The sequence below is a fragment of the Camelina sativa genome, chromosome 4 (genome assembly GCF_030686135.1).
Source record: "Camelina sativa cultivar CO46 ecotype springtype chromosome 4, ASM3068613v1".
NCBI lineage: Eukaryota > Viridiplantae > Streptophyta > Magnoliopsida > Brassicales > Brassicaceae > Camelina > Camelina sativa.
This window is the reverse complement of record NC_141883.1, coordinates 389,911-415,209: the sequence shown is the minus strand read 5'-3', so window position 1 is coordinate 415,209 and position 25,299 is coordinate 389,911. Positions and strand designations below refer to the sequence as shown.

The following is a 25,299-nucleotide window of genomic DNA, read 5'->3' as shown; positions in this document are numbered from 1 at the left end:
GCCCATTAAAGAAGAGGCTGTTAGGAATTCGAGGTGGGCCAGCGAGAATCCCAGTAAGAGTACGTCGTTTGAAAAGGGTTCCGAGTCAAACGAAGAGGAGGAGCTTGGAGTGGTTGAGAATATATTGGAGCGATGAGGCAAGATTTGAGGAGGAAATCCAGGGCGTCGCTCAACAATTCTCCTTCGCTTTATAATCAGCGTATCTAGTTAGAAAGGGACCATCTTCTTGTAACTCGAATATCCACCAACAAATAGAGAAAGCAAATCTAGTTCGTCATTCTTGTTATTATATCGATTTTAACCGGAAGCTTGCCCCAAGATCCCTCTTAATTCAATTGAAATATTAAATTGTTGTTTTTCCGGTGAACAATGATGCACTCACACAGGAATTAAAAATTAAAGGCCACAAAAATTCACATACATAACCGAAAAATGTTAACCCGGATCAAACAACCCGGTACAACTCAACTGAGTCAACATTAGAAATGTTGATCATAGAGAGGGAGAGAGATGGATGAGTCAACGAAATAACCGAAAAGGCTGTTAGACGCTGTTACCTGGAGCCCCGACAGCAAACGGTAATGTTATTAGGGATGTCATATGCTTATATTAAAGCATACTAATCTGGTAGTGCGGTACTTACTAAACGGGTAATGCTAACATGATGGTTGCCACTTTGCGTCATTGTATACGAAGTTGACAAGCCAGCTTCTGAGTCGCATAGCTGTAAGAAAAATGTGTCTGATGTCAGTCAGGCAAGAAATGTGTCTGATGAGTGTTTGCTGTTATTTTCTCTCGTTTCAACTGAAAAACTAGTGTACTAATTATGTGATAATGATAACTTTATGGTTTTGTGAATGAACTCTTCAGAAGAGTTCTTAAAGCCTAGCTCGATTTTTTTTTTCAATTTTCTCAACTTGTTGCTAGAATAATGAGACATCATGATCGTCTGGGTGTTCTTCCAAACCATAGTACCCTCGATTAATATTCACTGTGTCCAAATTGAGTGTCAAGACTCAAGAATCAAAATATACAAGTATAAAGTATCATCTCTTAATACAATCCAAAATCATAACCATCCTCTTCCTCTTCTTCCACTTCGTCTTCATAGAATTTCTCATCTGTGTTCATCTCGTATGGTGCTGCGTCATCTTCTTCATCTTCATCTTCATCTTCAACAGTCTCATGCTCTTCCTTGTTCTTCTCTGTAACTGTCTCGGTTTTCGATTTCTTCTGTGACTTCTCAGCTGGCTGAAAGAAGAAACAAGAACAAAATTGTATGTATAGACCTGGAAGTGATGACAAGTAAGGAAACAAGAATAAACTTACGCAATTAGTATCAAAGAGCTCGTCCAAAGCATCGTAGTTGATTAACCCACTGAGTCTCTGTACAAGACTCAAAATCAGAAACACAAGAAAACTCCAAACGGTTTCTATCGAAAGCTATATATCTTTTTGACAAAAGATATAACTAGATATTTTACCTTCCTCTCAAGTGTTCGTCGAACTGCTTCCCCGACTGTAGCTGGTGGAGGCGCGTTCTTTGCTTCCTCAGCACGTTTTTCTCGCTTTTCCTTTCTAGATTTCGCCACGGCTGCTTTAGAAGCTTCGACAAGGCTCCCCGGGTTTAAAGCCTTCAGGGCTGCTTCCTTTGCTGCTTGCTCCTACCAAAACAGTATAAAATTCTTCTCAGAGTGTCTGAATCCAAGAGAAGATAAATATAGCCTATATAATATATAACAACCACCTTAAGATAGTCTCTGTTTTCTAGATTCCAGCCCATCGTCTTCAGCTGCGTTTCTTTCTCATCAAGAAGAATGTCATCCACCTGGTAAGTATTATGACCAACGAATCAAATGTTAATAAGTTGAAACTCTAAGTACTAAGGAGGGTAAAAGACTGCTCCATTTCATGTCGACATAATTAGCATCTAATACAAGACAAGACAAGACAAGAAAGCAAAACCATTGCCAACCTCAGAATCATCGGCGTCAGAAAGGTTGCCTGATTCATCCGACTCCCCATCTATTTCTCCTTCTCCTTTCTCTGGACAATGCACGCACACAAAGAGCTCAAAACGATAGCTAGCAAAAAAACATTAATCTGCTGATTATTAGACATCATGCAAGTACACTACTCACCCTGACATTGTTTTTCCCTTTTGCTTACATTTACTTGCTCATAGCTACCAATTCCTCCCACGTTTTCTTCTCTAGCTGCTTTTTCCATTCTCTCCTTCTCTGCTCGCTGGAAAGCAGGAGGATCCGACCCACCAACAACTCCACCAGAAATTTTAATGAACTGCCGGAAAAATTATTTCTGATTGTGAACTCTCGATCGGAGCCATTAATTTGTCGCCAGTTTCATAACCATAAAATAAAAATTGGAAAAAGACAAGTCCGGAGACTTACATCATCGTGACAGTCCTTACATAATCCATAACCAAAAGGTTTTAAATCCTTATGTTTACAGTTCACTACTCCTTCGTCAGAATTTGGTCTTCGGGTATAAGTTTTTTTACGCAATATGTTTTCGCTTTTATCAAGCTCATCAACCTAGACAAGCATGTACAAACAATTGAAAAAGTATCAGCATAAAATCAACAAGTAATTATATGAGGCAAAAAAAACTTTTTTGACAACATCTAATATATTAGCGTATAACTCTACAACTAGAAACGATTTGAACATAATCCTGCAACTCACAGTTAAATTTGCAGCCTCGGTATTAGCAAACTCATTCAATCTTTTGGTTATTGTTGCTTCACACATATGCACCGTTTTTGCCTGAAATTTTTTTAGAAAACACACATCAAATCCGAAACATCTCCTTGCTCTCTCATCTTCATAACAATACAATATTATTTACAATGATCATATTCTTACAATATCTGCCCTAGAGCACGTGATACCATGAGAAAGTGCAGCTATGTAAATTGCTGCTCCACATATTCCACTTGGTTTCCGGCCGGTCTGCAAAGCCAATAAATAGATGGCCAACATTAACACAAGCCATAATAATAAATAACTCTTAAGACAAAAGAACATGTAGGAAACTATCCTTGTAACTATAAATAAAATCGCACCTGCATCCAATCTCTCTTCATACTAGATATAATGCTTGTAACCGTTTTCAAGAAATTTTTTGGAATATTGTTTGCACCTTTCAATAAGCCTGCAAGTGTATAATGAAACAAGGATTTGATATAACTGTTTGTATTTGGACTGATATGTTCACACACACCAACTAAAATATATATATATATATATAAAATAGAATGTTGTGCATCATCAACCCGATAGATAAAGAAAAAGAATGGGAGCCAAAAGGACGACATACGTACTGTTTACGAATCGAGGAATGTAGATTGAAGGATCAACAAGCTCCTCATAGTTCCTGTTTTCCACAAGGTACAGCAATTCGCAGAGTTGCAAGTAGACAGAACCTAACTCGTAACTAGACATGAAACCAAATTAATATATACCAGCATTACTCGACGACTCTGCATGCAGTAGTCTTAACAGGCTGTATCAAATAAAGAGAAAAGTAGTATGCGAATGAAAACAACTCATCTTACACGCTAACTCGAAGGTAGCTTGAAAAATCAATAAGAAGTAACGGAATTTTCTCTGTCCTACCAAGTAAAAGAAAGCATTTTGGTTAACATATATACAGCGAAATAACGCATCACCCGTAACATCATAACTCATCAGAATGATATATAACGAGGGAAAGAAATCTGTAAGTAGGATTTTACTAAGATTCTAACCTGCAAGTCCTGCAAGTCAAGTAGAGACAGGAAGACTGTACAAGTTCAGTTCTGCGCCCTTTAGTGAAGTTTTGGTGAAGTGCCATCTTCAGAAGATAAATACAAAGTTAGACGAACGCGACCGTGTAAGAATTGACTAATAAATAATATTCAGAGGATATGTAAAAAACCTAAACATACTTCAAAGAATTTGGCAGCCGTCTCAATCAAATAATCTTTTTCATCACCAATTCCCAAGGCATCTTTCAAATTCCTTAACTCATCTTTAGCTGCCAAAACAACAAAAAAAAAGGTAAGCATGTCTCTCTCTCTCTCTCTGTCAGAGCAAAACACTAAGGATCAAATTTGGCACAAAGGTAATTAAAGAGTCTAACAATGACAGTCGCATGGCCTCAAGATGTGAAATACAAGTACAGAATAAGGAGTTAGGAGGCTAAAAGATGAGCCAGCAGTGAATGTGTGCAAGTGGTAAAGATCAAAGTCAAACCGAACATAAACGAAAGCTGAAGACTAGCTAGATCATGTATCAGGGGGCCAGGCCAGCAGTGAACAGAAGAAAGTGTTATTATACCTATTCTCAATCTCCTTTCACGTGAGATTGAAATCCCACTCTGAACACTCCTCACAATGTTACCAGACGCTTGGCTCTGCAGACACAGAAATAAATAATTTCAAACCACTAGCTAGAGAGAGAAGAACATCATCATCTTTATATCTTAGAAGAGATTTGGCAAATAATAATAATAGGAAGCTTTGCGTAGATAGATAGACCTGTCCAGCCGCATTCTTAACGAATGTAACATCAGTAGAAAAATTGAAGTTTTCCAATATCCTCCCACATAAATCACATGCCCTACCAAAAGCAAAAGCTCATCATAACTCGGAGCTATAGAAACCGCAAGTTTTAAAAAATCCGAAACTCTACTTACAAACCACCGTCGAAGGGGCGGATTCCGGGAACATTCTTCGCACAATGGTTACACCACACCATGGCTGCCCCTCCTCTAAACCTCAAAATACAAACAAGAGAGATTTGAAACAAGAGAGATTTCATTGTTAGAAAAAGCTCGCGAGGAAGTGTAAATGGTATATTCATTCGTGTATGAAAAGAAAAACTCAAATACCCGTGCTAGTTGTGACGGCGACGGCGACGTCGGCGGAGGCTGAAGAAGGCAGAAAGCTGAGAGATTTGCGATCGAGCTCGGGTCTAAAGTGTAACGCAAAAGTTCGCCTAGGATGTTTAAATGGGCCAGAATTTCGCAGGCCTGTCTTATAAAAATTAGCTTGACCCTTTATAATCCCAAGTCCCAACCGTTCGATTCTTTTTCAAACCTTTTTTTTTTCTTCTTATGCCAAGTTGTTAAATTTTTGTTAGAATTAAAGTAAATTTGACTCAGTTAATGAAGGTATAAATGTCACCATAAAACCCCAAAATTGTTATAGAAAGACACCTATGTGTTAATTGAGGGTCCCTTTATATATACTATCTCAATTGAAAATAATTAGTGACAAAAGTGCTAACTTTTTGGGAAATGGATTCTACATAGGTTGAAGAAAACAGGACGGTGTAAGCAATTTTCAACTTGACAACATCATGCGGATGCGTTACAACTCTTCTACTCTCGTGGATCATATACCGAGAGTAACCAGCCATTGTACTCCCAGAACTAGATCATAACATGAGAGAGAAAACGCTCTCGGGCTCGTCCTCCGAGAATTCAAATTCTCACCTATTTTGATCTTAGATCTACTCTTACTTCGATAGATCATGATGATTGATGTTTATTGCTTTCCTAAGTTCAATCTCTGTGTGTATCCTCCTCTTTTGGATGGCTCTCTTCATACTCTAGGAGCTCCTCCTATTACCTTTCTCGACTTGGTCACATACCAATCAAAGCTCTTTCTCACGTTTGTGAAGATTTGGTTCTATGAAAAGCTAAATAAACATAGAACATGCTCGGTCCTCGTACTGATGTCGGCGTTGCTACTGCGGTCCGCTCTTTTTCTTACGACGCCGGTCATTTACTCACCCGTGGCCTTTTCTTTTAGCCCATCCTTTCATTCTGAGGTGCTTCACCTTGCCTGGGTCTCGATTGAAGTATTGACTACTGCCCTCGATGTAGATCTGGGTTTTGCTTTGGTCTCCAATGTCGAAACCTCCGGAGAACCTTCTCGTGTATGTAACTGTATTCTCACAGACGGTGATGACGTGCCCTTCGGAGCTGCTGAGACTGGCCTTTTAATTGATCTACCTCCCATCTCAGCATACTATCTTGTCACCACTGAAGTCTCACCCCCAGATGTCGCTGCCCCTGGAGATGGCTCCCTTGGATCTGCTCCGGCTTTGGCCGAGGATATTTTTGTTGATTTTAATGTCATCTACGCTAGAGCAGTTTCTCCCTTTGCTTTAAACCGGACAGATATACTAATCCCAGTGACGCCTCGGAGAAGCTCCGGAGAAATTCTATCCAATGCAGCCGCTACATCCCTTACACAGCGGAGAGGATCCATGGCTCTGCCTAACCGAGACCTTTCTCAATTAAAGATGAAGAAACAGGTTTCTCTCTCTCACCGACGACAATCCAGGACTTCCCGACGAGTCTTCCAAACCTTTCTCACAAGCATGATGAAATCTAGATTTTGTTCCAAACTTCCTGTCGCCGGAAAATTGCTCACCGGCGCAGAGATAGCTTCAGTTGACCTAGCCGCCGACAAAACAACATCACACCTATTTGTCTCTTGTGGTCGATTCGTATGGCATCCATGGGCCTTGATCGTGTTTCCTGTTGGGGAATTTGGTCCATTAATAATTTCAAATATAAGTCCAATTTGTGAGTTTTTGGTGGACTCATACAGAAATATCTATCTTGGCCCAATTACAAAATTCTGGGGATTTTTGCCTACAAAATTTACAAACCCATTTCATGGTGAAATTACAAATCAAAATGTCCTCACAAATTCTTTGAAGCAAAGGATTTCCCGACATTTTGCAAACTTCACTCTTAGCGAGGTGTCACCATTGCCAAAGTCAAAGATCACTCTAATCAATATCAGTACGGTGGGGTTTGTTACTCCCTCCGGAACTAACAAATGAGGACATTGGCATGGAATTGTCAAGGGGCGAGAGCTAAAGAAACTTCTCGTCGACTGAGAGAGATGTGCCGCATGTACTCTCCAGGTTTTATGTTTTTATCTGAGACCAAGAATAATAAAACATTTCTGCAAACTTTGCAAGTTGAGCTAGGATTTGATAATCTCCAAACTGTTGAGCCTGATGGCACTAGTGGATGTTTAGCTCTTTTCTATTCAAAGGACTATCCGGTTAAGTTCTTGTTGTTAGATGATCGACTGATCGACATCAAAACTATTATTAATGGAAACCGAGTTTTTATGACTTTTATCTACGGTGATCCTATCCCCGCAAATCGCGAATATGTGTGGGAAGATTAATGCATATTGGAGTTGCTCGATCTGAAGCTTGGTTTATTATGGGAGATTTCAATGAAATAATAGGAAATCATGAGAAAAGAGGAGGAAAAAAAAGATCAGAATCCTCCTTTCTACCTCTCCGTGCTATGATTGATTCATGTGGATTAATCGATTTTCCTTTCCAAGGAATCAATTTTCCTGGATTGGTCAACGGTCAAATGGTAAGATTCGCTGTCGCCTGGATAGAGCCATGGGAAACGAAGAGTGGCACAATATTTTTTCCCACACTAATGTGGAGTATTTGAAGTTGTGGGGTTCAGACCATCGTCCTCTCCTCGCATCGATACTAACACGTCCAAAGAAGTTTTTGAGAAGGTTTATGTTTGACAAGAGGTGGATTGATAAGCCAGGCCTCAAAGAGGCGGTGTTGGACGGATGGGGTGGTGATGATATTTCCGTCGAACGATCCATCATGAAAAAAATCCAAAATTGCAAACGAGCTATCTCTATTTGGAAGAAAAATAACCAAAAAAATTTGGAAAAGCTGATTAAAGACCTCCAAGAAAAGATTGATGAGACCTACGAAGATGATGAAGCATCGTCGGAGACTCTCCTCAATCTAAAATGGCAGCTCTGTGAGGCCTACAGGGAAGAGGAAGCATATTGGCACCAAAAAAGCAGAGAACTTTGGCTTGCAGAAGGAGATAAAAACACAAAAATTTTCCATGCTTCCACAAAACAAAGGAGGGCAAGGAACAAGATCACTGGCATCCTTAATCAGCTCGGAGTATGGGTTGATACAGAAGAAGGAATAGAAAAAGTAGTGGTGGAGTACTTCAGCAACCTCTTTTCATCCTCGAATGCGAGCGATCCTACAGTGGCCATTAAGGATGTTCCTACTTTGGTCACACCTGCTATGAACGAGCATCTCACGAAAGAGATCTTAGAAGAGGAAGTCAAACGAGCATTGTTCTCCCTGAATCCAGGAAAGGCTCCAGGTCCAGATGGGATGACTGCAGTATTCTTTCAAAAATTTTGGGAAACCGTAAAAGGTGATCTCACTAAGATAGTGAAGAATTTCTTTAGCTCTGGAATCTTTGATGGCAAGCTAAATGAGACAAATATATGTTTAATCCCGAAAGGAGAACGACCTCGTGAAATGTCAAGATTTCGCCCTATTAGCTTGTGTAATGTGAGCTATAAGGTGATCTCAAAAATTCTGAGCTTACGTCTCAAGAAGTTTCTGCCGGAACTTATATCTGAGACCCAATTTGCCTTTGTGTCAGGAAGATTAATCACAGATAATATACTCATTGCTCAAGAAAACTTCTATGCCCTTCGTTCCAATCAGGCCAACCGGAAAAAATTTATGGCAATAAAAAACGGATATGAGTAAAGCTTATGATAGGGTGGAATGGAATTTCTTAAGAGCTTTGATGGAAAAAATGGGATTTGATCAAAAATGGGTGGGATGGATAATGCAATGCATTACTTCCGTCTCCTACCGTATTTTGATCAATGGAGATCCCAAGGGACGAATTAGGCCAACGCGTGGGATTCGTCAGGGGGATCCAATCTCTCCATACCTATTTATACTTTGCACTGAGGCCCTAATTGCCCAGATTAGGAATGCAGAAAGAGAGGGAAAGATCCAGGGTTTACGTATTTCGAACGCAAGCCCACGTGTTTTCCACCTACTTTTTGCAGACGACAGTTTATTCTTCTGCACAGCCGATCCTCAGCAATGTAAGGAAATTATCGATATAATCCGCTTTTATGGTGAGGCGTCTGGACAAGAAATTAACTTCTCCAAATCTTCTATCATGTTTGGAACCGAGGTCCCGTCCTATATACGTCAAGAGATCAAATCTATTGTTGGGATAGCACAAGAAGGAGGCATGGGTACATACTTGGGTCTCCCTGAGAAGATTCATGGGTCAAAGGCACAAGTCTTTGCATTCGTGAGGGATAGACTCCATAAGAAGGTAAACTTATGGACTTCGAAATTTCTATCCAAGGGAGGCAAGGAAGTCCTGATCAAATCAGTGGCGCAAGCAATTCCGACATATGTAATGTCGTGTTTTCTCTTACCAAAAGCTATATGCTCAAAACTAACTAGCGCGATAGCCAATTTCTGGTGGAGCAATAAAGCAGACAGTAAAGGACTACACTGGATATCATGGAAGCAATTGTGTACTCAACTTTCGGAAGGTGGGCTAGGTTTTAGAACACTAGAAGAATTTAATCTTGCCCTTTTGGCAAAGCAACTATGGAGATTGCTGAGATATCCAGATTCCCTTCTTAGCCGAGTTCTAAAAGGGAGATACTTTCGATATTGTAGTCCATTAGAGATACAAGTATCAAATCGACCTTTGTCAGGCTGGAGGAGCATGTTGGCAGCAAAGCAGGTTCTTTCGTACGGAATTCGTAAGACCATAAGCTCGGGTTTTAATACGTGCATCTGGACTGAACCATGGATCCCAGATACGCCAGCACGGCCACCCCAAAGTTTAACTAGTGAGAGAAATCCTTTGATTTGTGTTAACACCTTGATAGATTTCAACACAAAAAAGTGGAAAATTGAACGTCTTCGGGAACTCTTCCCCCCGAAAGAAATTACCCTTATTTTGGGGATTAAACCGAGCTTGAATGCCTCGAGGGACGGCTATTCTTGGACTCTGACAAAGTCTGGAAATTATACCGTTAAATCTGGATACGAAGCCGCGAGAGCTATCTCTCGCCCTGCTTGCGACCTCCCTTCTCAGGGACCTAGTGTTACGACACTTAAGGCGCAAGCATGGAAGTTAAAAACATCACGGAAGCTTAAGCATTTCGTTTGGCAATGTGTGACTGGGTGCTTGGCAACATGTCAATGCCTGCATTATCGCCATATTGGTAGAGATAAAGATTGTCCTAGATGTGGAGCGGAGGAGGAAACTATAAACCATATGCTATTTGAATGCCCCCCAGCACGTCAAGTATGGGCTTTATCGACAATCCCTTCCCATCCTATGGTTTTCCCTTCATCTTCCCTATATAACAACCTCGATTTTCTATATGGGCGTGGCAGAGACTCTGGTGCAACTGATCAAAACTTGAGAATGTTTCCGTGGATGATGTGGTACATTTGGAAGACAAGAAATAAGAAAGTGTTTGAAAATATCTCTGAATCTCCGCAAGATACACTGGAGAAAGCTATCCAAGAAGAAGAAGTTTGGAGAAGAGCAAATAACAGAGACTTAGCACCAGCGGTAGTAGAAGCATGCATACCTTCGATCCCAATTCCTCAAGACTCCCTTGTATGCTTTATAGATGGATCTTGGCATACAGAGGTGGATAGGAGTGGGCATGGCTGGATTGCGTCTATCGGTGATAGAATTCTGCACATGGGTCTAAAAGGATCGCGCAGAAGCTTATCCCATTACATGCAGAGTTAGATACCCTTATTTGGGCTATGGAGTGCTTATTATCGTTGGACTTGGATAAAGCCCTTTTTGCTACGGATTGTTCAGACCTCCTAAAGATGACGTCTAATATCAAGGATTGGCCGACCTTTTCATCATAATTGAAGGATTTTATTCATTTCAGAGATAGATTTGCTAATTTTAGTATTAGATATATTTCCCGAGAGGATAATATCCGTGCCGATAAACTTGCGAAATGTGCAAGAGCATGAGGTTTCTGTTTTTTCCATGTAAGCTCGTCGGTACCTAATTGGCTCTCTTTCGAAGAAAGTCATCTCCGATAACTTAATATATGGGGTTTGATCGTCAAAAAAAAAAAAAAAAAAAAAACTAGATCATAACAATCTAGTGGGATTGGTCTGACCTCCGTGTTGAAGTTGTAGCCTTGCATCTTCCACGAGAAGGCTGAGCATTTGACTTTAGAGAGGATGGAACCACCAAGAGCTGAGATGACAGTGAGTGGTCTAGTGGGTTCCAGTAAGCATCCTATCTCGTTAGCTACAGCTCGACTGAGAAAGCTGTGTGTGCTACCAGGATCTACCAACATGTGCAGCTTTCGTTTTCTGTAATGTCCATTCATGATCATACAGGTGAAATGGGCGGTCCCCTTCAACACATTCACTGAGATAACCGGACCAGATTCCGCTATTTCCTCATCTTGCGTATCCTGATGATTTGTGATGATCTCCTCCTCTTCTGGAGACTCATCATCTTCAACCTCTATCACAAAGATTTGTGATTTCTTATGCTTCAGGTGGTGCCCCGGGGAGTACGGTTCATCACAGAACATACACAGCCCTTTGGCTCTCCTTTCTTGCATCTCTGGATAGGTATACTTTCGTGGGATTTTATCTGGTGGTTTGATAAAGGCGTTTGGTTTAAAGGATGAGTGTTTGGGTATGGTGTTTTCTAGGGATGGTAGCAAGGGGGTTGTGTTTGGATTTTTGAAGTGGGATGAGTAGTTCTGCTTCGGGTATGGATTGAAGGGAGCTCGGGTTGGTTTGTGTTGGGTTGAGGCTAGGTAGGACTCATGGAGTTTTGCTAAACGAGCAGCATCGGGTACAGTGGTTACCTCGAACTGACGAACATGGAGGGCAAGTTGTGGGCTGAGGTTGGTCAAGAAGATGCTCAAAGCATGCTGGTCCAGCAAAGACAGTCTGGTCAAGGCGTCCTCGAACGTCTCCAGAAAATCTTCTACTGAGTCCCCTGACTGCTTCAGACTCACCAAGTCAGACAGCGGATCATCATGTGCTTCCGCAAATCGCTTAGACAAGGTCATAATGAAATCGGACCATGATGGAAACACTCCAAAGCGGTTGTTCAGATAGTTTTGGAGCCACTGCATCGCTTTGCCTTCCATATAAATAGAAGCTAACTGGACTTTCCCCTCAGCTGGAATATGGTCAAGGAGGAAGAACGGTTCGCATCGGTAGACCCAGTCTCTCAGCGAGCTTCCGTTGAAGATTGGGAAACCTATCTTGATTAACCGCGTAGATAAGCCATTTGGAGCCATGGGGTACGGAGGTGCTCGGTCTGCTCACATGGGTCGCTTACCGGAGGACGCGAGACACTCATTCGACAGATATGGGGGGTCGGCTGGACGTGGTTGTTGCGAGGACACAGTTATTTCGCTGGAACCCGTCATCAGAGAGTCGGTGGCTCTGCTGGACTGTCCGGAGTTCTGCAACACCATCTTTTTCACCATATCTTCCAACGATGAATGAGATTTGATCAGATCCGTCTGGGATTTCACCAGATCTGCAATTTGGGTTTTGATCTCGTCGGTCGTTTGCTTCTAGTCGTCGATCTGCTTACTCAGGGTTTGGAAACGGGTAGCATCTGCCATGATCACTTCGAGCCAAGGATCGAAGGGCTCTGATACCAATGAAACAGTAAATTAGTACAAGTTAAAACCCACTCTAAGAACTCACCGTGAGCTCTAAGAATAGTGAAAACAGAGCTGAAAGATGATCAAATGATGAGAAGGATCACCTCAAAGGACTGGATTCAATAATGGAAGCAAGCTTAAGCGCCGCAAATGATGATGGAAGAGAGAGAGAGAGATAAGAGGGATAAAAGACAACACTCGTTTATTAGGCTTTTCCTGAAATGGCAACAATTGCCTTACATATTGTTTCCCTGGACCACAAACCGGTACCAAAGGTTAATAAACCAAACTTAAACCGGATCACATTAAGATGTATCCGTTACAGCATAAAATAGGATAGGAAAGAATATTCCTGTCACAGTATGGGTCATGAAATAAACTCGTCTTGATCCATCCTGAGCATCATATCAACCGTAAAAAAAATTATATTTCTGATGAATTTTGCTGGGAAAATAGTTTCGATTAAACTAATCAATCACTTGAGGTTCTTTTGGTTTTGTTATTTCATGTTAGAAAATTGATACTTTTATGGTTTAATCTTAGCTTATTCCTTGGCGAATTGATTCTTTATCTTCTAATATTAGTTGTAAGAAGATTTGCTCAGCTTGAGAGAGAGGGAGAGATCGAGTACGGAGCTTGTTCTGATCGTGTGAGTTGTTCTCTGTCTCTCTTGTCATCTTTTTGATTGCTCTGATTGATTACGAATTTGTTAAATTGAGAGTTTCAAATTGACTTTGGGGCATTTTGTTGGTTTCTGTAAGTAACTATTTTTTTCTGGGGTTTGTTTGACATGGTTGAATCAATTCCTCAGTTTTTATAATTTATACCTTTTGCTTATACTTCTTTTGTCTGGGATTGCGTCTTTGTCTAAAATATCTCTATCTGTTTTCATCCATTTATTTTGACCTTATGGGTTTTGGGATCGCTCTCTTTCCCTTGCAGTAATGTTCATATTGTTAGCACCTTGTTGGATTTTTTTTTAGGATTCGTTCCTGACCATTGTTCCTAGAGTTTGGATGCAGCATCCATTTTGAACCCAAATCTATGCAATATATACCTGATTTTTTTTTTGACAATCACAATATATACCTGATTTTACTTCTTCTTTGTGTAGACCCTTCAATTTGGTCTGTATATTTGTTGCAGCTGTACTGGGAATCTTTGATACCTTGGCACTTGTGAGTTTGTTTAGCGTGGAAGTAGCTTTTGTAGTGAAGGCAAAACCTCGAAAGGTAGCAGCTGCAACTGGACAGTATCTCTTTGGATTCACTGCTTATGTATTAGGTTTTATGATGCTATTCATCTCTCTTTAGCCGTTACAAAATACTATGGATTTTAGTGATGATGGTGGGTAGGTTTTGTTATTTAACTTGATGAAGATTGTACAGAAACCATATAGGTTTCTACCATTGGAGGCATCAAATTTTAGTTAATAGTAAAGAGTCTCTTAACTTAAAAATAAACAAATTTTATAATTAAAATAAAGTTGGGATACCATGAGAGTTTTTCTGCATTGGAGATGACCTAAAGACATAACAGCTGACACAATATTTTCACAATATATATATATATATATATATATAGGGCCATAAGGGTTTTCCAAATAAATCATTAATCATCGATTATAAATTGAGTAGTTTTTTTTTTTTTTCCTGAATCAACTTGCCAATTATCTGTACACGATTAAAAGGATCAGTCGGCATTATGTAGCTTGATTTAAAGAAAAACAAAATTAGGCTACATTTTTGACGAAACCAAAAGATTACCTGAACTAATGATTACATATTTACATGCAATAATAAGATGCTTATATATATAAAAGCTCTATATACAAAATAGAATTAAACGTGGTTGTTTACTTGTTTATAAATGCTGATAAGGAGTCTAGAAGTAAGAAGTGTTCAAAGAACGTCGTGGCAAGACCATGAAGATTATTATCCAAAAAAAAAAGACCAGGAGGGTTACTTAAACAAGTACGTACCGTAATCACTGCGTGAGAAGCATATATATATGGGCCCTTAAGTATGTAACTTGTAAGCTCACGCAGTAGCCTTTCCTGAGAAGTTGCCTAACCTCGTTCCTAATAATGACTAAACATTTGAATCTTTTTATGGTCAATATGGTCATCAGTACGTCTTAAAAATATACTTTTCGTCTGGAATCCGAATGGATTTGAGGTCTCGAAATACATTCAACAACAGAGGAGTAACATTTTATTATTGTTAATACGATATTGAACATAGTTTATGTACGTAGTAATTGAGTAGTATAAAGATTATTTTTATAATTGTTGATATATGGATACGTACGTACATCGTGGTTCAAATTAAACAGCTATACTAATTAATACACATTATTTACACGTGCATCATCCGATATATATATAGATTTCGTAATTGGTAGGTAGATGAAATATGTTATTCATTTTCTAAGGTGGAGTTATTGGTTCTATGATTTTAATGGATTTGGAAATCCAAATAAAAATTATGAGTTATTCAATCATTGATTTTAAAATACTTATCAAAATTCTGTGTTATTGGTTATATGATTTATAAATACTTTTTAAAATCTCATGTTATTCATTTAATGATTTGTTTTTGGATTTCAAAATCTACATTATGTTTTAAATGGATTTACATGGATTTGAAAGTGTAAAATAGAAGGATTCAAATCCAAGGATAAAACATGTTATTTCAAAATCCATATGTTTTGATTTCCATTATTTACAATTCTATATGGATTTACAAATCACATCTTCAATACACCCCCTTAAGTTAAGCTGCTTCAAATACTGTATTAGGAGTTTTAATTATGAGTTTTTATTTTTATTCTTAGGCGAAAAATGTTTAAATTCACTTCATAAGTTATCTAAGGGCAAGATTATCGGTGGGCTCTTATAAGGAGTATCTTAAACACTGTTTGATTTTTTATGAATTAATTGTGTATCGTTTTGAATATAAGAACCCATGATCTCTTAGTTAAAATTTTCTCCTCCAATGGTAGATTCTAATTTTAGGTATCTTATTTTTTAAAATATTGTTTTTTAAAATTTAAAAATTTTAAATAGAATGAAATTAGTATATATGTATAAACATTTAAGATTTTATAAAAATAGGAAAATTTTGCATTCAATAGAAATATCATACCGCGAAGACTAGAAAGCTCTCCATATTGTCCATATTGGCCTAGTACATATATATAGGCTTTGTTCTCAATATGATATCAACAAAAAAATTTCTAAAACATATTGAGAGTGACTCTTTGTTCCTATCTGTGTTAAGAGGAGGAAGCAGGAACATATTTGCCAACATAACCAAAACCAACAACGAAGAAGGCTAATAACTGAAAATAGAAGGTACACATATAATGTGTTTTTCCCGTAGATGATGTTGTAGATTCCGCAGGACAACAGGTAAGCTCCAACCAGTAGCTCCATCAAGTGCACCCTGATTGCAACAGATTATAATATCCATCATCAGCTTACGCTCGGACTCTGTAAGGCTTCAGTTTGAGAGAAATGTTTGTTTACTTACCTCTCTCTGAATCTGACGTTAGGTACTTGTGGAATTAGCTTCGTCTTGAGAGCATCACCTGATTTCTCTGTCACAACCCATTCTTGTACTCTTCCTGTTTCTAACAGCCCCATGACCAGAGCCTTTGTTCGAACCAGGGACATTGAATTCTCGAACAGAACCCAAAATGCCAATAGGTGGATTGATCTGTTAACATAATAAAGGATTATTAATGTGACAAGAGACATGAAAGACGATAAGTTACATAGAAAGAGTAAAAGAGGACACCTTAGTCTACCGATAGCGATAAAGAGAGTAATCAAAGAAGGAGGATAAAACGCAGCCCATTTTGGAACTGTGACTTCTGGGAACAAAAGAGTTGTTGGCAAGATAACACAGTAAAAGATAACACGAGATTTTGCAAGCAGCTGCAATTGATTACTCACAAACCTACCAAATACAGCAACATCCCACCAAATGAATTCAACTACACACCAAGCACTGAAAAAATAGTTGCTGCTTAGATTTGTTACCTCTTTTTCATTGTACATAGGCATTTGCACAAGAACCACAAGGTAGCTAGCACTGCCACACTCAACATCATCCTCCATAGCTTCCCATTTGTAACCTTCTCAGGTTTTATCTTGAACAACTTGACATACAGAACAACAATGCCCATGTAACATTCATGTCAATGAGAGGGACGAACCATTGAGCCAAGAAAGGAGGAGAACGTGTCATGAGGAAGAAGACGGTGAGGAGAACCTCTCGGACCTCTCTTTCACATCCTTACACACCAAAACAAAAGAAAGCTGATGAAGTTGACAAATTTTGGTTGGCACAACATGAACAACAACAATTCATCGAGATTCATCAATAAGTACACCATTGGAAATCAATTCAAAATTTCAATTTTCCTAAACTAATTGACTCAAACGACATCAAGAACCCTCAATATAGATGCTACTGCTATTTAATCGAATCAGCGAGGAACTTGCATGGAAAAACCTTAATTTGAAGTGTTATTGCTATGAATCAAATCAAAAACTTCAATTTGGTAAAGGAATTTGAAATCTGAATTTACCTGTTTGATAAACAATCCTCCAAAGCTTATCTTTTACCTCTTAACCTCTCTACTCTTCTCCTTCAGCTTCACCGCCACCGGATCGAGATGATTCTCTTTCAATTTTTTCCTACCTTCTGATTCCAAATTCCTTCGTCGTTTCAGGTATTCAATCGCGAGAGAAAGAGAGAGAGAGGAAAAGAAATCGAGTTTAGAGTATTTTTTTTTCCTTTTGTATTATTTAGTTCGACCAACAGCATTACGACACATAGCATCTCTTAGAACATAATCGGGTATATTATATAAGAGGCTTCCTCAAGTTTTTTCTTTACTTCTAATTTATTTTATTTATTCAAAACACTTAAAACTCCTCTAAGAGCTTACCGATGGAGAAGGTCTAAGAAGCTGAATGTTTATATAAAGACTACTCCACGTAAAAGGCCAGCACCGAAGAGTAGTGATTCGACTGGTGATGGCTCCAACCCGAAGAACCAGGAAACAGAGAAGGGAGCTGCTGGTGGTACCAAACCGCCATTACCAAAGGTTGACAAATGAAGGTTCTAAGTTGGAATTGCTAAGGGTTAGGGAATAAGGCAACTATCGGGTATCTTCGGGATTTATGGAAGCAACATCAGCCAGATTTTCTTTTTTTTCTCTCAGAGACTAGACAATCTTATTCGTTTATGGAGTCTTTTATTAGTCATTTTGGTTATTCAGATTTAACAACGGTTGAACCTATTGGTTGTAATGGAGGCTTAGCCTTATTTTATAATAATAATTACAATGTTTTGGTTTTATTTGAGTCTAATCGTTTGATTGATGTTGAACAACTTAAGGGTAAACTTATTTATTTGTCTTTTGTGTATAGTGATCTGGTTCCCAAGAACCGAGATCTTGTTTGAGAACGGTTAACTCGAATTAGTTTAACTAGGTACTCTCCCTTGTTTCTAATTGGAGATTTTAATGAAATTAAGGGTAACCATGAGAAACGTGGCGGCAAATTGCGGTATGCAAAATCTTTTATGTCTTTTAACTCCATGATTCAACATTGTGGACTTCTTCAATTCCCCCATCTTGGAGATAGTCTCTCTTGGAGGGGTTGGCGGGATAAAAAATCGGTGTCGGTTGGACCGTGCTCTTGCTAATGAGGATTGGCATGAGTTATTTCAGGATTCTTTTACCGAATATTAAACGATGATTGCTTCGGATCATAAACCGGTGCTAGTGGCTATTGCAGATAAAGTCCGACGAGGTCGATGTGATTTTCATTTTGATAAGTGTTGGCTTGATAAGGAAGGCTTTTTTGGTGTGATCGCGGAGGGGTGGCGTTCATGACAAGGATCGGGCCCATCTAGTTTTGTTAATAATATCACTTCCTGCCGGAAGTCGATCTCCTGATGGAGGAAAGCTCATGTGTCGTATGGTAGGGAAACAATCGAGGACCTGAAAATAAGGTTGGCGGTGGCACAAGCCGATGACTCTACTTCTGTGGAAGAGATTGGCGGACTCTCTGAGCAGTTATGGGAGGCGTACCTGGATGAAGATATTTACTGGTATCAAAAGAGCAAGAGTCGTTGGATGAAGGAAGGGGATCATAATACCAGCTACTTTCATGCTCAGACAAAGCAGCGGCGGGTTAGGAATCACCTTATTGGTCTTCATGGTGAAAACGGTGTTTGGTCGACGGAGGATAAAGTTATCCAACGTACAGTGGTTGATTACTTTCAGGGATTATTTACTTTGACGGAACCAAATGATTTTGACGAGATGTTGAGCGAAATTCCCCAGACGATTACTGCGGACATCAATGCCACTCTCACAAGGGTGGTTACGGAGCTGGAGATTAAAGAAGATATTTTTATGATGTATCCAGATAAGGCCTCAGGGTCTGATGGGATGACTGCCCTTTTTTCCAGAAGGCGTGGGGTATGGTAAAAGCTGATTTGGTCCTGTTAGTCAATTCTTTCTTCCAGGATGGAGTTTTTGATAAGCGGCTAAATATGACAAATATTTGTCTTATTCCAAAGGTGAATGAGCCAACCAGGATGACGAAATTACGGCCTATCAGTCTTTGCAATATTGGGTATAAGATCATTTCGAAGGTTTTATGCCAACGACTCTGTACTATCTTACCTTCCCTAGTTTCGGAGACACAGTCGCCCTTTGTGGAAGGTCGTCTAATTTCTGATAACATTCTAATAGCTCAGGAGATGTTTCGTGGGATCCGAACTACCCTTCCTGTAAAATAAAGTTTATGGCCATTAAAACGGATATGAGTAAGGCGTATGATCGGATGGAGTGGTCTTTTATTGAACACTTACTTCGGAAATTTGGTTTTTGCGATCATTGGATCTCGTGGGTAATGTGGTGTGTGACTTCGATGCAGTACAAGGTCTTGATTAATGGGCAACCACATGGGTCAATCCTCCCTTGTCGGGGTCTTCGGCAGGGAGATCCTCTTTCGCCATACCTCTTCATTCTCTGTACAGAGGTACTTATCGCGAATATTCGGAAAGCCGAGCAAGTGAAGCTTCTTACCGGTATCAAGATGTCGACAACAAGCCTGATGATTTTTCACCTTTTATTTGCGGATGACAGTCTTTTTTTCTGCCGTGCCACAAAAGAAGAGTGTGTCGTTTTCCTCGACCTCCTTAAAAAGTATGAGTGTGTGTCTGGTCAGTATGAGTGTGTGTCTGGTCAGCAAATCAATTTTCTCTGCTCGCTCTCTGGTTAATAAAGGACTTATTAAAAGAGTGGGTTATGGGGCTTCCATTTCAGTATGGAATGACCCTTGGATACACGCTCAATCCCCGATACCATCTCAAAGCAATGGGTCGCTCATTGATCCATCGCTCCAAGTAACAAATTTAATTGACATGAGCTCTAACTCCTGGGATTTGGCCCATCTCACGGCTACTTTTGTACCGGAAGATGTTGCCCTTATTTGTGCTCTACCTATCGGTCGGTTGGATGCGGCTGACATGTTAGGCTGGCATTTTACAAAAACAGGAAAGTACACAATTAAATCTGGTTATCATACCTTGCGTTCTAGTACCTCGGTCGGTTCTATTCCCGGCGTGTGTGGTCCGACTTTGGTTCCTTTACAGGCCTTTGTTTGGAGAGTTCCATGCCCACACAAAATCCAGCATTTTATGTGGCAGACAATTACAGGTTATGTCGCCGTCATGACTAACCTTCGAAAACGAGGCTTGAGTTGTGACACAGGCGGCTCTGTATGCGGCTGTTCTAAGGAGACGATTAATCATGATTTATTTGATTGCCCCCTTGGCACGACAAGACTGTGCTTTATCTCAGGTTCTGACGGCACCATGGAGTATTCCAACGGACTCGTTATATGCAAACATGGATTTCCTATTTCGGCAGCTCCCGCAGATATCCGCTCAGGAGTACTACCCTTGGCTATTGTGGTATATTTGGAGGCGCTTAATGATACATTTTTTGCTAATGTGGATTCTAATCCATGAGTAGTTTTGTAGATTGCGGAGGCTGAATCAAAGGCTTGGTTTGCAGCTCAAACGGCTGATTTGGTTGAGGGTCATACAACGACTATTGGGATAACTTCCACTCGTGGGCTTATGCCCGTCAGGAATCTCACTAGTTATTTATGTTATGTAGATGGTTCTTGGAAGGCGACTGACTATTTGCAGGTAGAGGATGGTATTGTTTATCGCCTTCAGGGGAGGCAACTACTATGGGGGCAGCGAATATGAGGCGTAGCCTTACGCCTCTCCATGCCGAAGTCAAATCCCTGATATGGGCTATCAGGGATTGACCTACACCGCAGAATGCCACAGAGATCAGGAGTTTCCTTGGTTGGGCAGGTTACTACAAGAGTTTCGTGCAGGGGTTTGCGAGCAGAGCACGTCCAATGACTAAGTTGACAGGGAAGGATGTCCCTTTTGTTTGGTCACAGGAGTGTGAGGAAGGCTTTGCAAGCCTGAAAGAGATGTCTCTATTGCTTGTGTGTATAGCCCAGTGGATGGGAGGATTACCTTACTGAGTGTTTATAAAATACTCATGCATTACAATTTGTGTTTGTGGTGCAGGTAAAGGCAAAGTGTGATCGTGGAATCAAGGCAATGACGAGGAGGATGTTCTAGGGACTCGATTAGATGTTGTCTGGCATTGCTAGGTTGCTAGAGTTGGGTCATTAGAGACATTGCTAGGTTGCTGGTTCCATGTTTTCTGATGATTTGGATATTGGTTTATGGTTATATTTGATTATTGGATTTTTTATTATTGAAATATTATTAGTTATTGATATTGGTTATTTCCGCTGTTTGATTGTGGTTGTGGTTAGGTGGCTAGTGGGTATGGGACCACTAGTTGTAGTATATTATTATTATTATTAAAAAAACGGGTCGGTGTGTGGGACTGAGAGGAGTTCTCTCCTTTCAGAAGTGATTTATGTGTGGAGGAGCTTATCACCGTTAAGAGTTCTGAACTGAAAGAGAGTATTTGAATGCTAAAATTGTATATTACTGCCTGAGAGAAAAAATATTCGATCCCCCACAAAGACTCCCCCCCCCCCTTACATATTTATACAGACCAATTAATTATCCAATTAATGCGTAATTAATTTTACACGATTCTCGCGTCCTAATTAATTCACTTGAATGCTGGAATCTTTGACCGAGCTCGAGCTGCGAGCTGACTAATATGACGCCTCTCCGCGCTATCTTCTTCTCTCTGGGCCTGATGGGCCGACCAGTGCTACACCCTTGACCCGTTTAGCGTGCCCGGCCCAGGCCTTCTGCCTGTTATCCGAGATGACGAATCGTGGGTACAGACAGGCCCTCTACAGTCTGTAACCATAGTAGGCGAGAAATAGTCTTGCCTTTTGATTTTGAAGGCCAGAGTCCGTCCTCCGGAGTGATTCCCATTGGGACCGTCGTGAACAGCTCGCATCAGCATCGCGGGCTCTTTACCAGCAACACATGTTACATAGGGACCAGCTACACTTCGGCGTAGGAGTACTCCATTGTGGATGCAATACCGTGCACTGACAATTTTGAGTTTCCTGGCTGCTCATTTGTCGGCTGGGGGTTCCCCTTTTTCCAAGTAAGCCCGGATCGGGCTCCGCCAGTCTCCTGCCCCCCAATTGTTAGTGCTCGTACTGCTCGAAGTGGAGTGCGGGATAACGGCTTGGTCGTCGACTGGTGAGCTTGATGATTCCGGAGTTTGATTTGCTTCTTGCTCGACCGGAGGCATGACGGGAGCTGAGTCCTCCTGTGGCAAAGAATCCGAAGCTGCCGTGCAAGCTGCTTCCTCAGCAGCCAATTGTTTCTTCATTGCCCGGGTGACTACGTTCGATCTCTCTAGTCGAATACTAGGAAACTCGATGACTTCGACGGGGATAATTCTTGTCATTGCAGAATCCAAAGTTGATGCCAGAGCTGCTAAGGCGTCCACCGCAGAATTTTCACTTCGTGGGATCTTAGTGATTTCAAAATCCTCGAACTTAGTTAATAATTCCCGAGCTGTGGACAAATAAGCCTCCATACGACCATCCTTAGTCTCGTACTCTCCTAGGAACTGGTTGGTGACCGTCCGAAGCGGTTGCGTCGTTAGGATTACGATTGTATGGGACTGAAAGTAAGGTTGCAGTTTTCTTGCCGAAGTAACTACTGTTAAGGCCAATTTTTCCATCATACGATACCTGGACTCTGCCCCAGTAAATGACTTACTGACATAGAAAATTGGTCGCTGCTCCCCCCTTTCTTCCCGAACCAAACCTCCACTTACTGCGCTGTCCGAAACAGCTACGTAAAGGAAAAGTGGCTCTCCGAACTCAGGTTTAGCCAAGACCGGAGGTTCAGACAAGTAAGCTTTCAGCTGAGTGAATGCTTCTTCGCACTTTGTGTCCCATAAGAAGTTCTTCCCCCCTTTCCTCAACAACTGGTAGAACGGGAGGCACTTGTCTGTAGACCGGGAGATGAAGCGGTTGAGGGCAGCGATCCGTCCGTTAAGACGTTGCACTTCGCGTAAAGTCCTAGGAGAACTCATTGACAAGAAAGCGTTAATTTGCCTCGGGTTTGCATCAATTCTTCGTTCTGTAACGATGTATCCCAAAACTCCCCCGATGGGACTACAAAGGTGCACTTCGTGAGGTTAAGCTTCATCTCGAACTGGTTCAAGATGTCGAAGCAAACTTTCAAATCTGCGAGATGCGAGCTAACTTCCATAGACTTTACCAACATGTCGTCAATGTAGACTTCCATGGTTTTTCCGAGCTGGTGCTCAAACATTCGGTTTACTAGTCTCTGGAAGGTTGCTCCGTAATGAATGCGGTCTTTTCCTGGTCATCTGGGTTCATAAGGATTTGATTGTAACCGGAGAAGGCATCCATGAAAGACATCAGCTCGTGGCCCAAAGTGGACTCAACTAGCCTGTCGATATGCGGAAGTGGAAAGCTGTCCTTAGGGCACGCCTTATTCAAGTCGGTAAAATCGATGCAAACTCGCGATTATCCATTCTTCTTCTTGACTACCACTGTGTTCGCGAGCCATTCAGGGTACTTTACTTCGCGTATCTGCCCCGCTTTTAGTAAACGTTCCACCTCCTTGTTAACGATTTCAGCTCGCTCAGGACCCAGTTTTCTTCGCTTCTGCTTTATACGTCTTAATGTCGGGTCAACGTTTAGCTCGTGCGAGATTACCTCTGGACTGATACCGGGCATTTCATCTACGGACCACGCAAAGGTGGCCATATTTTCTTTCAGAAAGGTTACCAAACTGGCGCGGAGCTCGTCATCCAACCCAGCTCCGATCTTGATTTCCTGATCTGGAAACTTACCGTTGATGAAAATGGGCTCAGTGAGGTCGCCTTTTAATTGCTTCCGAACTGGGTTCTTCGGGACCTCGAGTTGTGGTTGCTATTGAACCAGGAGCTTGTGACTCGTGAGGTAGCAGCTCCTTGCCGTCCTTTGGCTCCCTAGAATCTCTCGAACTCCTTGCGAGGTTGGAAATTTGATGCACTGATGGTACGTCGAGGATACTTCCTTCATCTAATAGAGCCAAGGTGTTCCCATAATAATGTTATAGGCCGCAGGTCGGTCAAAGACCGTAAATTCCACCATTTTTACCACTCCTTGAGTGGACACCGGTAGTGTTATTGTGCCCAATGACATCGATGTCTCGCTCGTGAACGTAACCAAAGGTGACGGTGGTCCCATGATGTGCTCTCTCCCGATACCCATTCTAGCAAGCGTCTCGAGGAATATCAAATCTACCGAACTCCTAGTATCTATTAGGATCCGGCACACTTCGTGGTTCGCCATGTCTAGTGATATGACGAGTGCATCGTCGTGCGGAGTGTCTAGTTCCTCGGTTTCCTTCTCAGAGAAAGTGACTTCAGGTAGGTCACTTGTTGTGACCTTAGCTCGCTTTGGCTGAGGGCTCGTGAGCTTCCGCTGATGGTCTTTGATTGCAGTGATGGAGTTTCGAAAAAGGCGCGACCCCCCCATTATGACGTCTAATCTTTTCTTAGGGGCTTTGTTCCTATCTGATTGTTTCGGTTTCTTCGAAGGTGGAGCGTCTTCGTCCACCTCGGGGGTTGTCTTCTACTCCAACTCCTCGATTGTTACATTCGGCATCTCTCCTGCCACGTACTTTTTTGCGAGAAGGTGCATCAGTTTCTTGCAGTCACGAGTGGAGTGGCTATTGGTTTTGTGGAGCTCGCAGTACGTGTCCTCATCTCGGACCCATTTGTTACTTGGGAGTACTCCACTTTTGGAACGTGGTGAAAATGGAGGTTTGGATGGCGAACTCTTTGGAGAATTCTTCTTGGGAGATTGATTGACTGCGAATGTGCCAGGTCCGGACTTCGGAGTCGTAGGTGGAGTCTTTTTAGTGGGTGCTTTGAATCGAGGTTTGCCTGCAGGTGGAACTTTATGTTTCAGTGCGGCGGCGGCCTTGTCTTCCTCTGCAATTATCCAGTTCAAAGCCCGGTCTAAGGCGTCCTGAATGGTTGGGAACCAATTTACGGTTAGCTCTTCGCGGAAACGAGATTCGTGCTAGAGGCCATTTTTTATCGCAGCCAGAGCAGTCGAGTCCGAGAGTCCTGGGATCTGAACCTGGATTTCCTTGAACTTTGTTATATAAGACCAGAGAGACTCTCCCGCATTTTGGCTCAAATTCCAAAGCTGAGCGTCT

The 25,299-nt window shown here is 41.2% G+C and overlaps 4 protein-coding genes and 1 long non-coding RNA gene across 7 annotated transcripts; 2 read left to right on the top strand and 3 right to left on the bottom strand.

Moving 5' to 3' along the window:
• Positions 1-954: 954 nt before the first annotated feature.
• Positions 955-5,143, bottom strand: LOC104779445 (transcription factor IIIB 60 kDa subunit). 2 transcript variants are annotated; one of them, XM_010503807.3, is made up of 18 exons: positions 4,894-5,143; positions 4,699-4,773; positions 4,541-4,622; positions 4,341-4,416; positions 3,950-4,038; positions 3,770-3,855; positions 3,578-3,634; positions 3,344-3,456; positions 3,086-3,174; positions 2,886-2,972; positions 2,706-2,786; positions 2,412-2,555; positions 2,142-2,301; positions 1,976-2,046; positions 1,748-1,828; positions 1,485-1,664; positions 1,330-1,386; positions 955-1,251 (listed from the first exon to the last, which is right to left on the bottom strand). In XM_010503807.3, exons 2-18 carry the CDS (start codon positions 4,758-4,760, stop codon positions 1,054-1,056), a joined length of 1,713 nt encoding a protein of 570 aa, XP_010502109.1. In that variant the 5' UTR covers positions 4,761-4,773; positions 4,894-5,143; the 3' UTR covers positions 955-1,053. The 2 variants fall into 2 exon arrangements, with proteins under 2 accessions (XP_010502109.1, XP_087365784.1); XM_087509658.1 differs by lacking the exons at positions 3,578-3,634; positions 3,770-3,855; positions 3,950-4,038; ... (2 more) ...; positions 4,699-4,773; positions 4,894-5,143 and having other exon boundaries at positions 3,340-3,456.
• A 7,745-nt stretch (positions 5,144-12,888) lies between these two features.
• Positions 12,889-14,047, top strand: LOC104779444 (uncharacterized). 2 transcript variants are annotated; one of them, XR_766465.3, is made up of 3 exons: positions 12,889-13,034; positions 13,135-13,199; positions 13,697-14,047. It is a non-coding gene; the product is annotated as an uncharacterized LOC104779444 (long non-coding RNA). The 2 variants fall into 2 exon arrangements; XR_766466.3 differs by having other exon boundaries at positions 12,897-13,034; positions 13,665-14,047.
• A 1,604-nt stretch (positions 14,048-15,651) lies between these two features.
• On the bottom strand, positions 15,652-18,261 carry LOC147945146 (glucomannan 4-beta-mannosyltransferase 7-like). Its single transcript, XM_087509657.1, has 5 exons — positions 17,147-18,261; positions 16,596-16,850; positions 16,351-16,512; positions 16,084-16,269; positions 15,652-15,996 (listed from the first exon to the last, which is right to left on the bottom strand). Exons 2-5 carry the CDS (start codon positions 16,739-16,741, stop codon positions 15,762-15,764), a joined length of 729 nt encoding a protein of 242 aa, XP_087365783.1. The 5' UTR covers positions 16,742-16,850; positions 17,147-18,261; the 3' UTR covers positions 15,652-15,761.
• Positions 18,262-18,319: 58 nt separating this feature from the next.
• LOC147945145 (uncharacterized) lies at positions 18,320-19,060 on the top strand. The gene is made up of 2 exons (XM_087511339.1): positions 18,320-18,447; positions 18,553-19,060. The coding sequence occupies exons 1-2, from the start codon at positions 18,320-18,322 to the stop codon at positions 19,058-19,060; spliced, it is 636 nt and encodes a 211-aa protein (XP_087367465.1).
• A 4,552-nt stretch (positions 19,061-23,612) lies between these two features.
• On the bottom strand, positions 23,613-24,611 carry LOC147945144 (uncharacterized). The gene is made up of 2 exons (XM_087511338.1): positions 24,231-24,611; positions 23,613-24,020 (listed from the first exon to the last, which is right to left on the bottom strand). Exons 1-2 carry the CDS (start codon positions 24,609-24,611, stop codon positions 23,613-23,615), a joined length of 789 nt encoding a protein of 262 aa, XP_087367464.1.
• Positions 24,612-25,299: the final 688 nt, after the last annotated feature.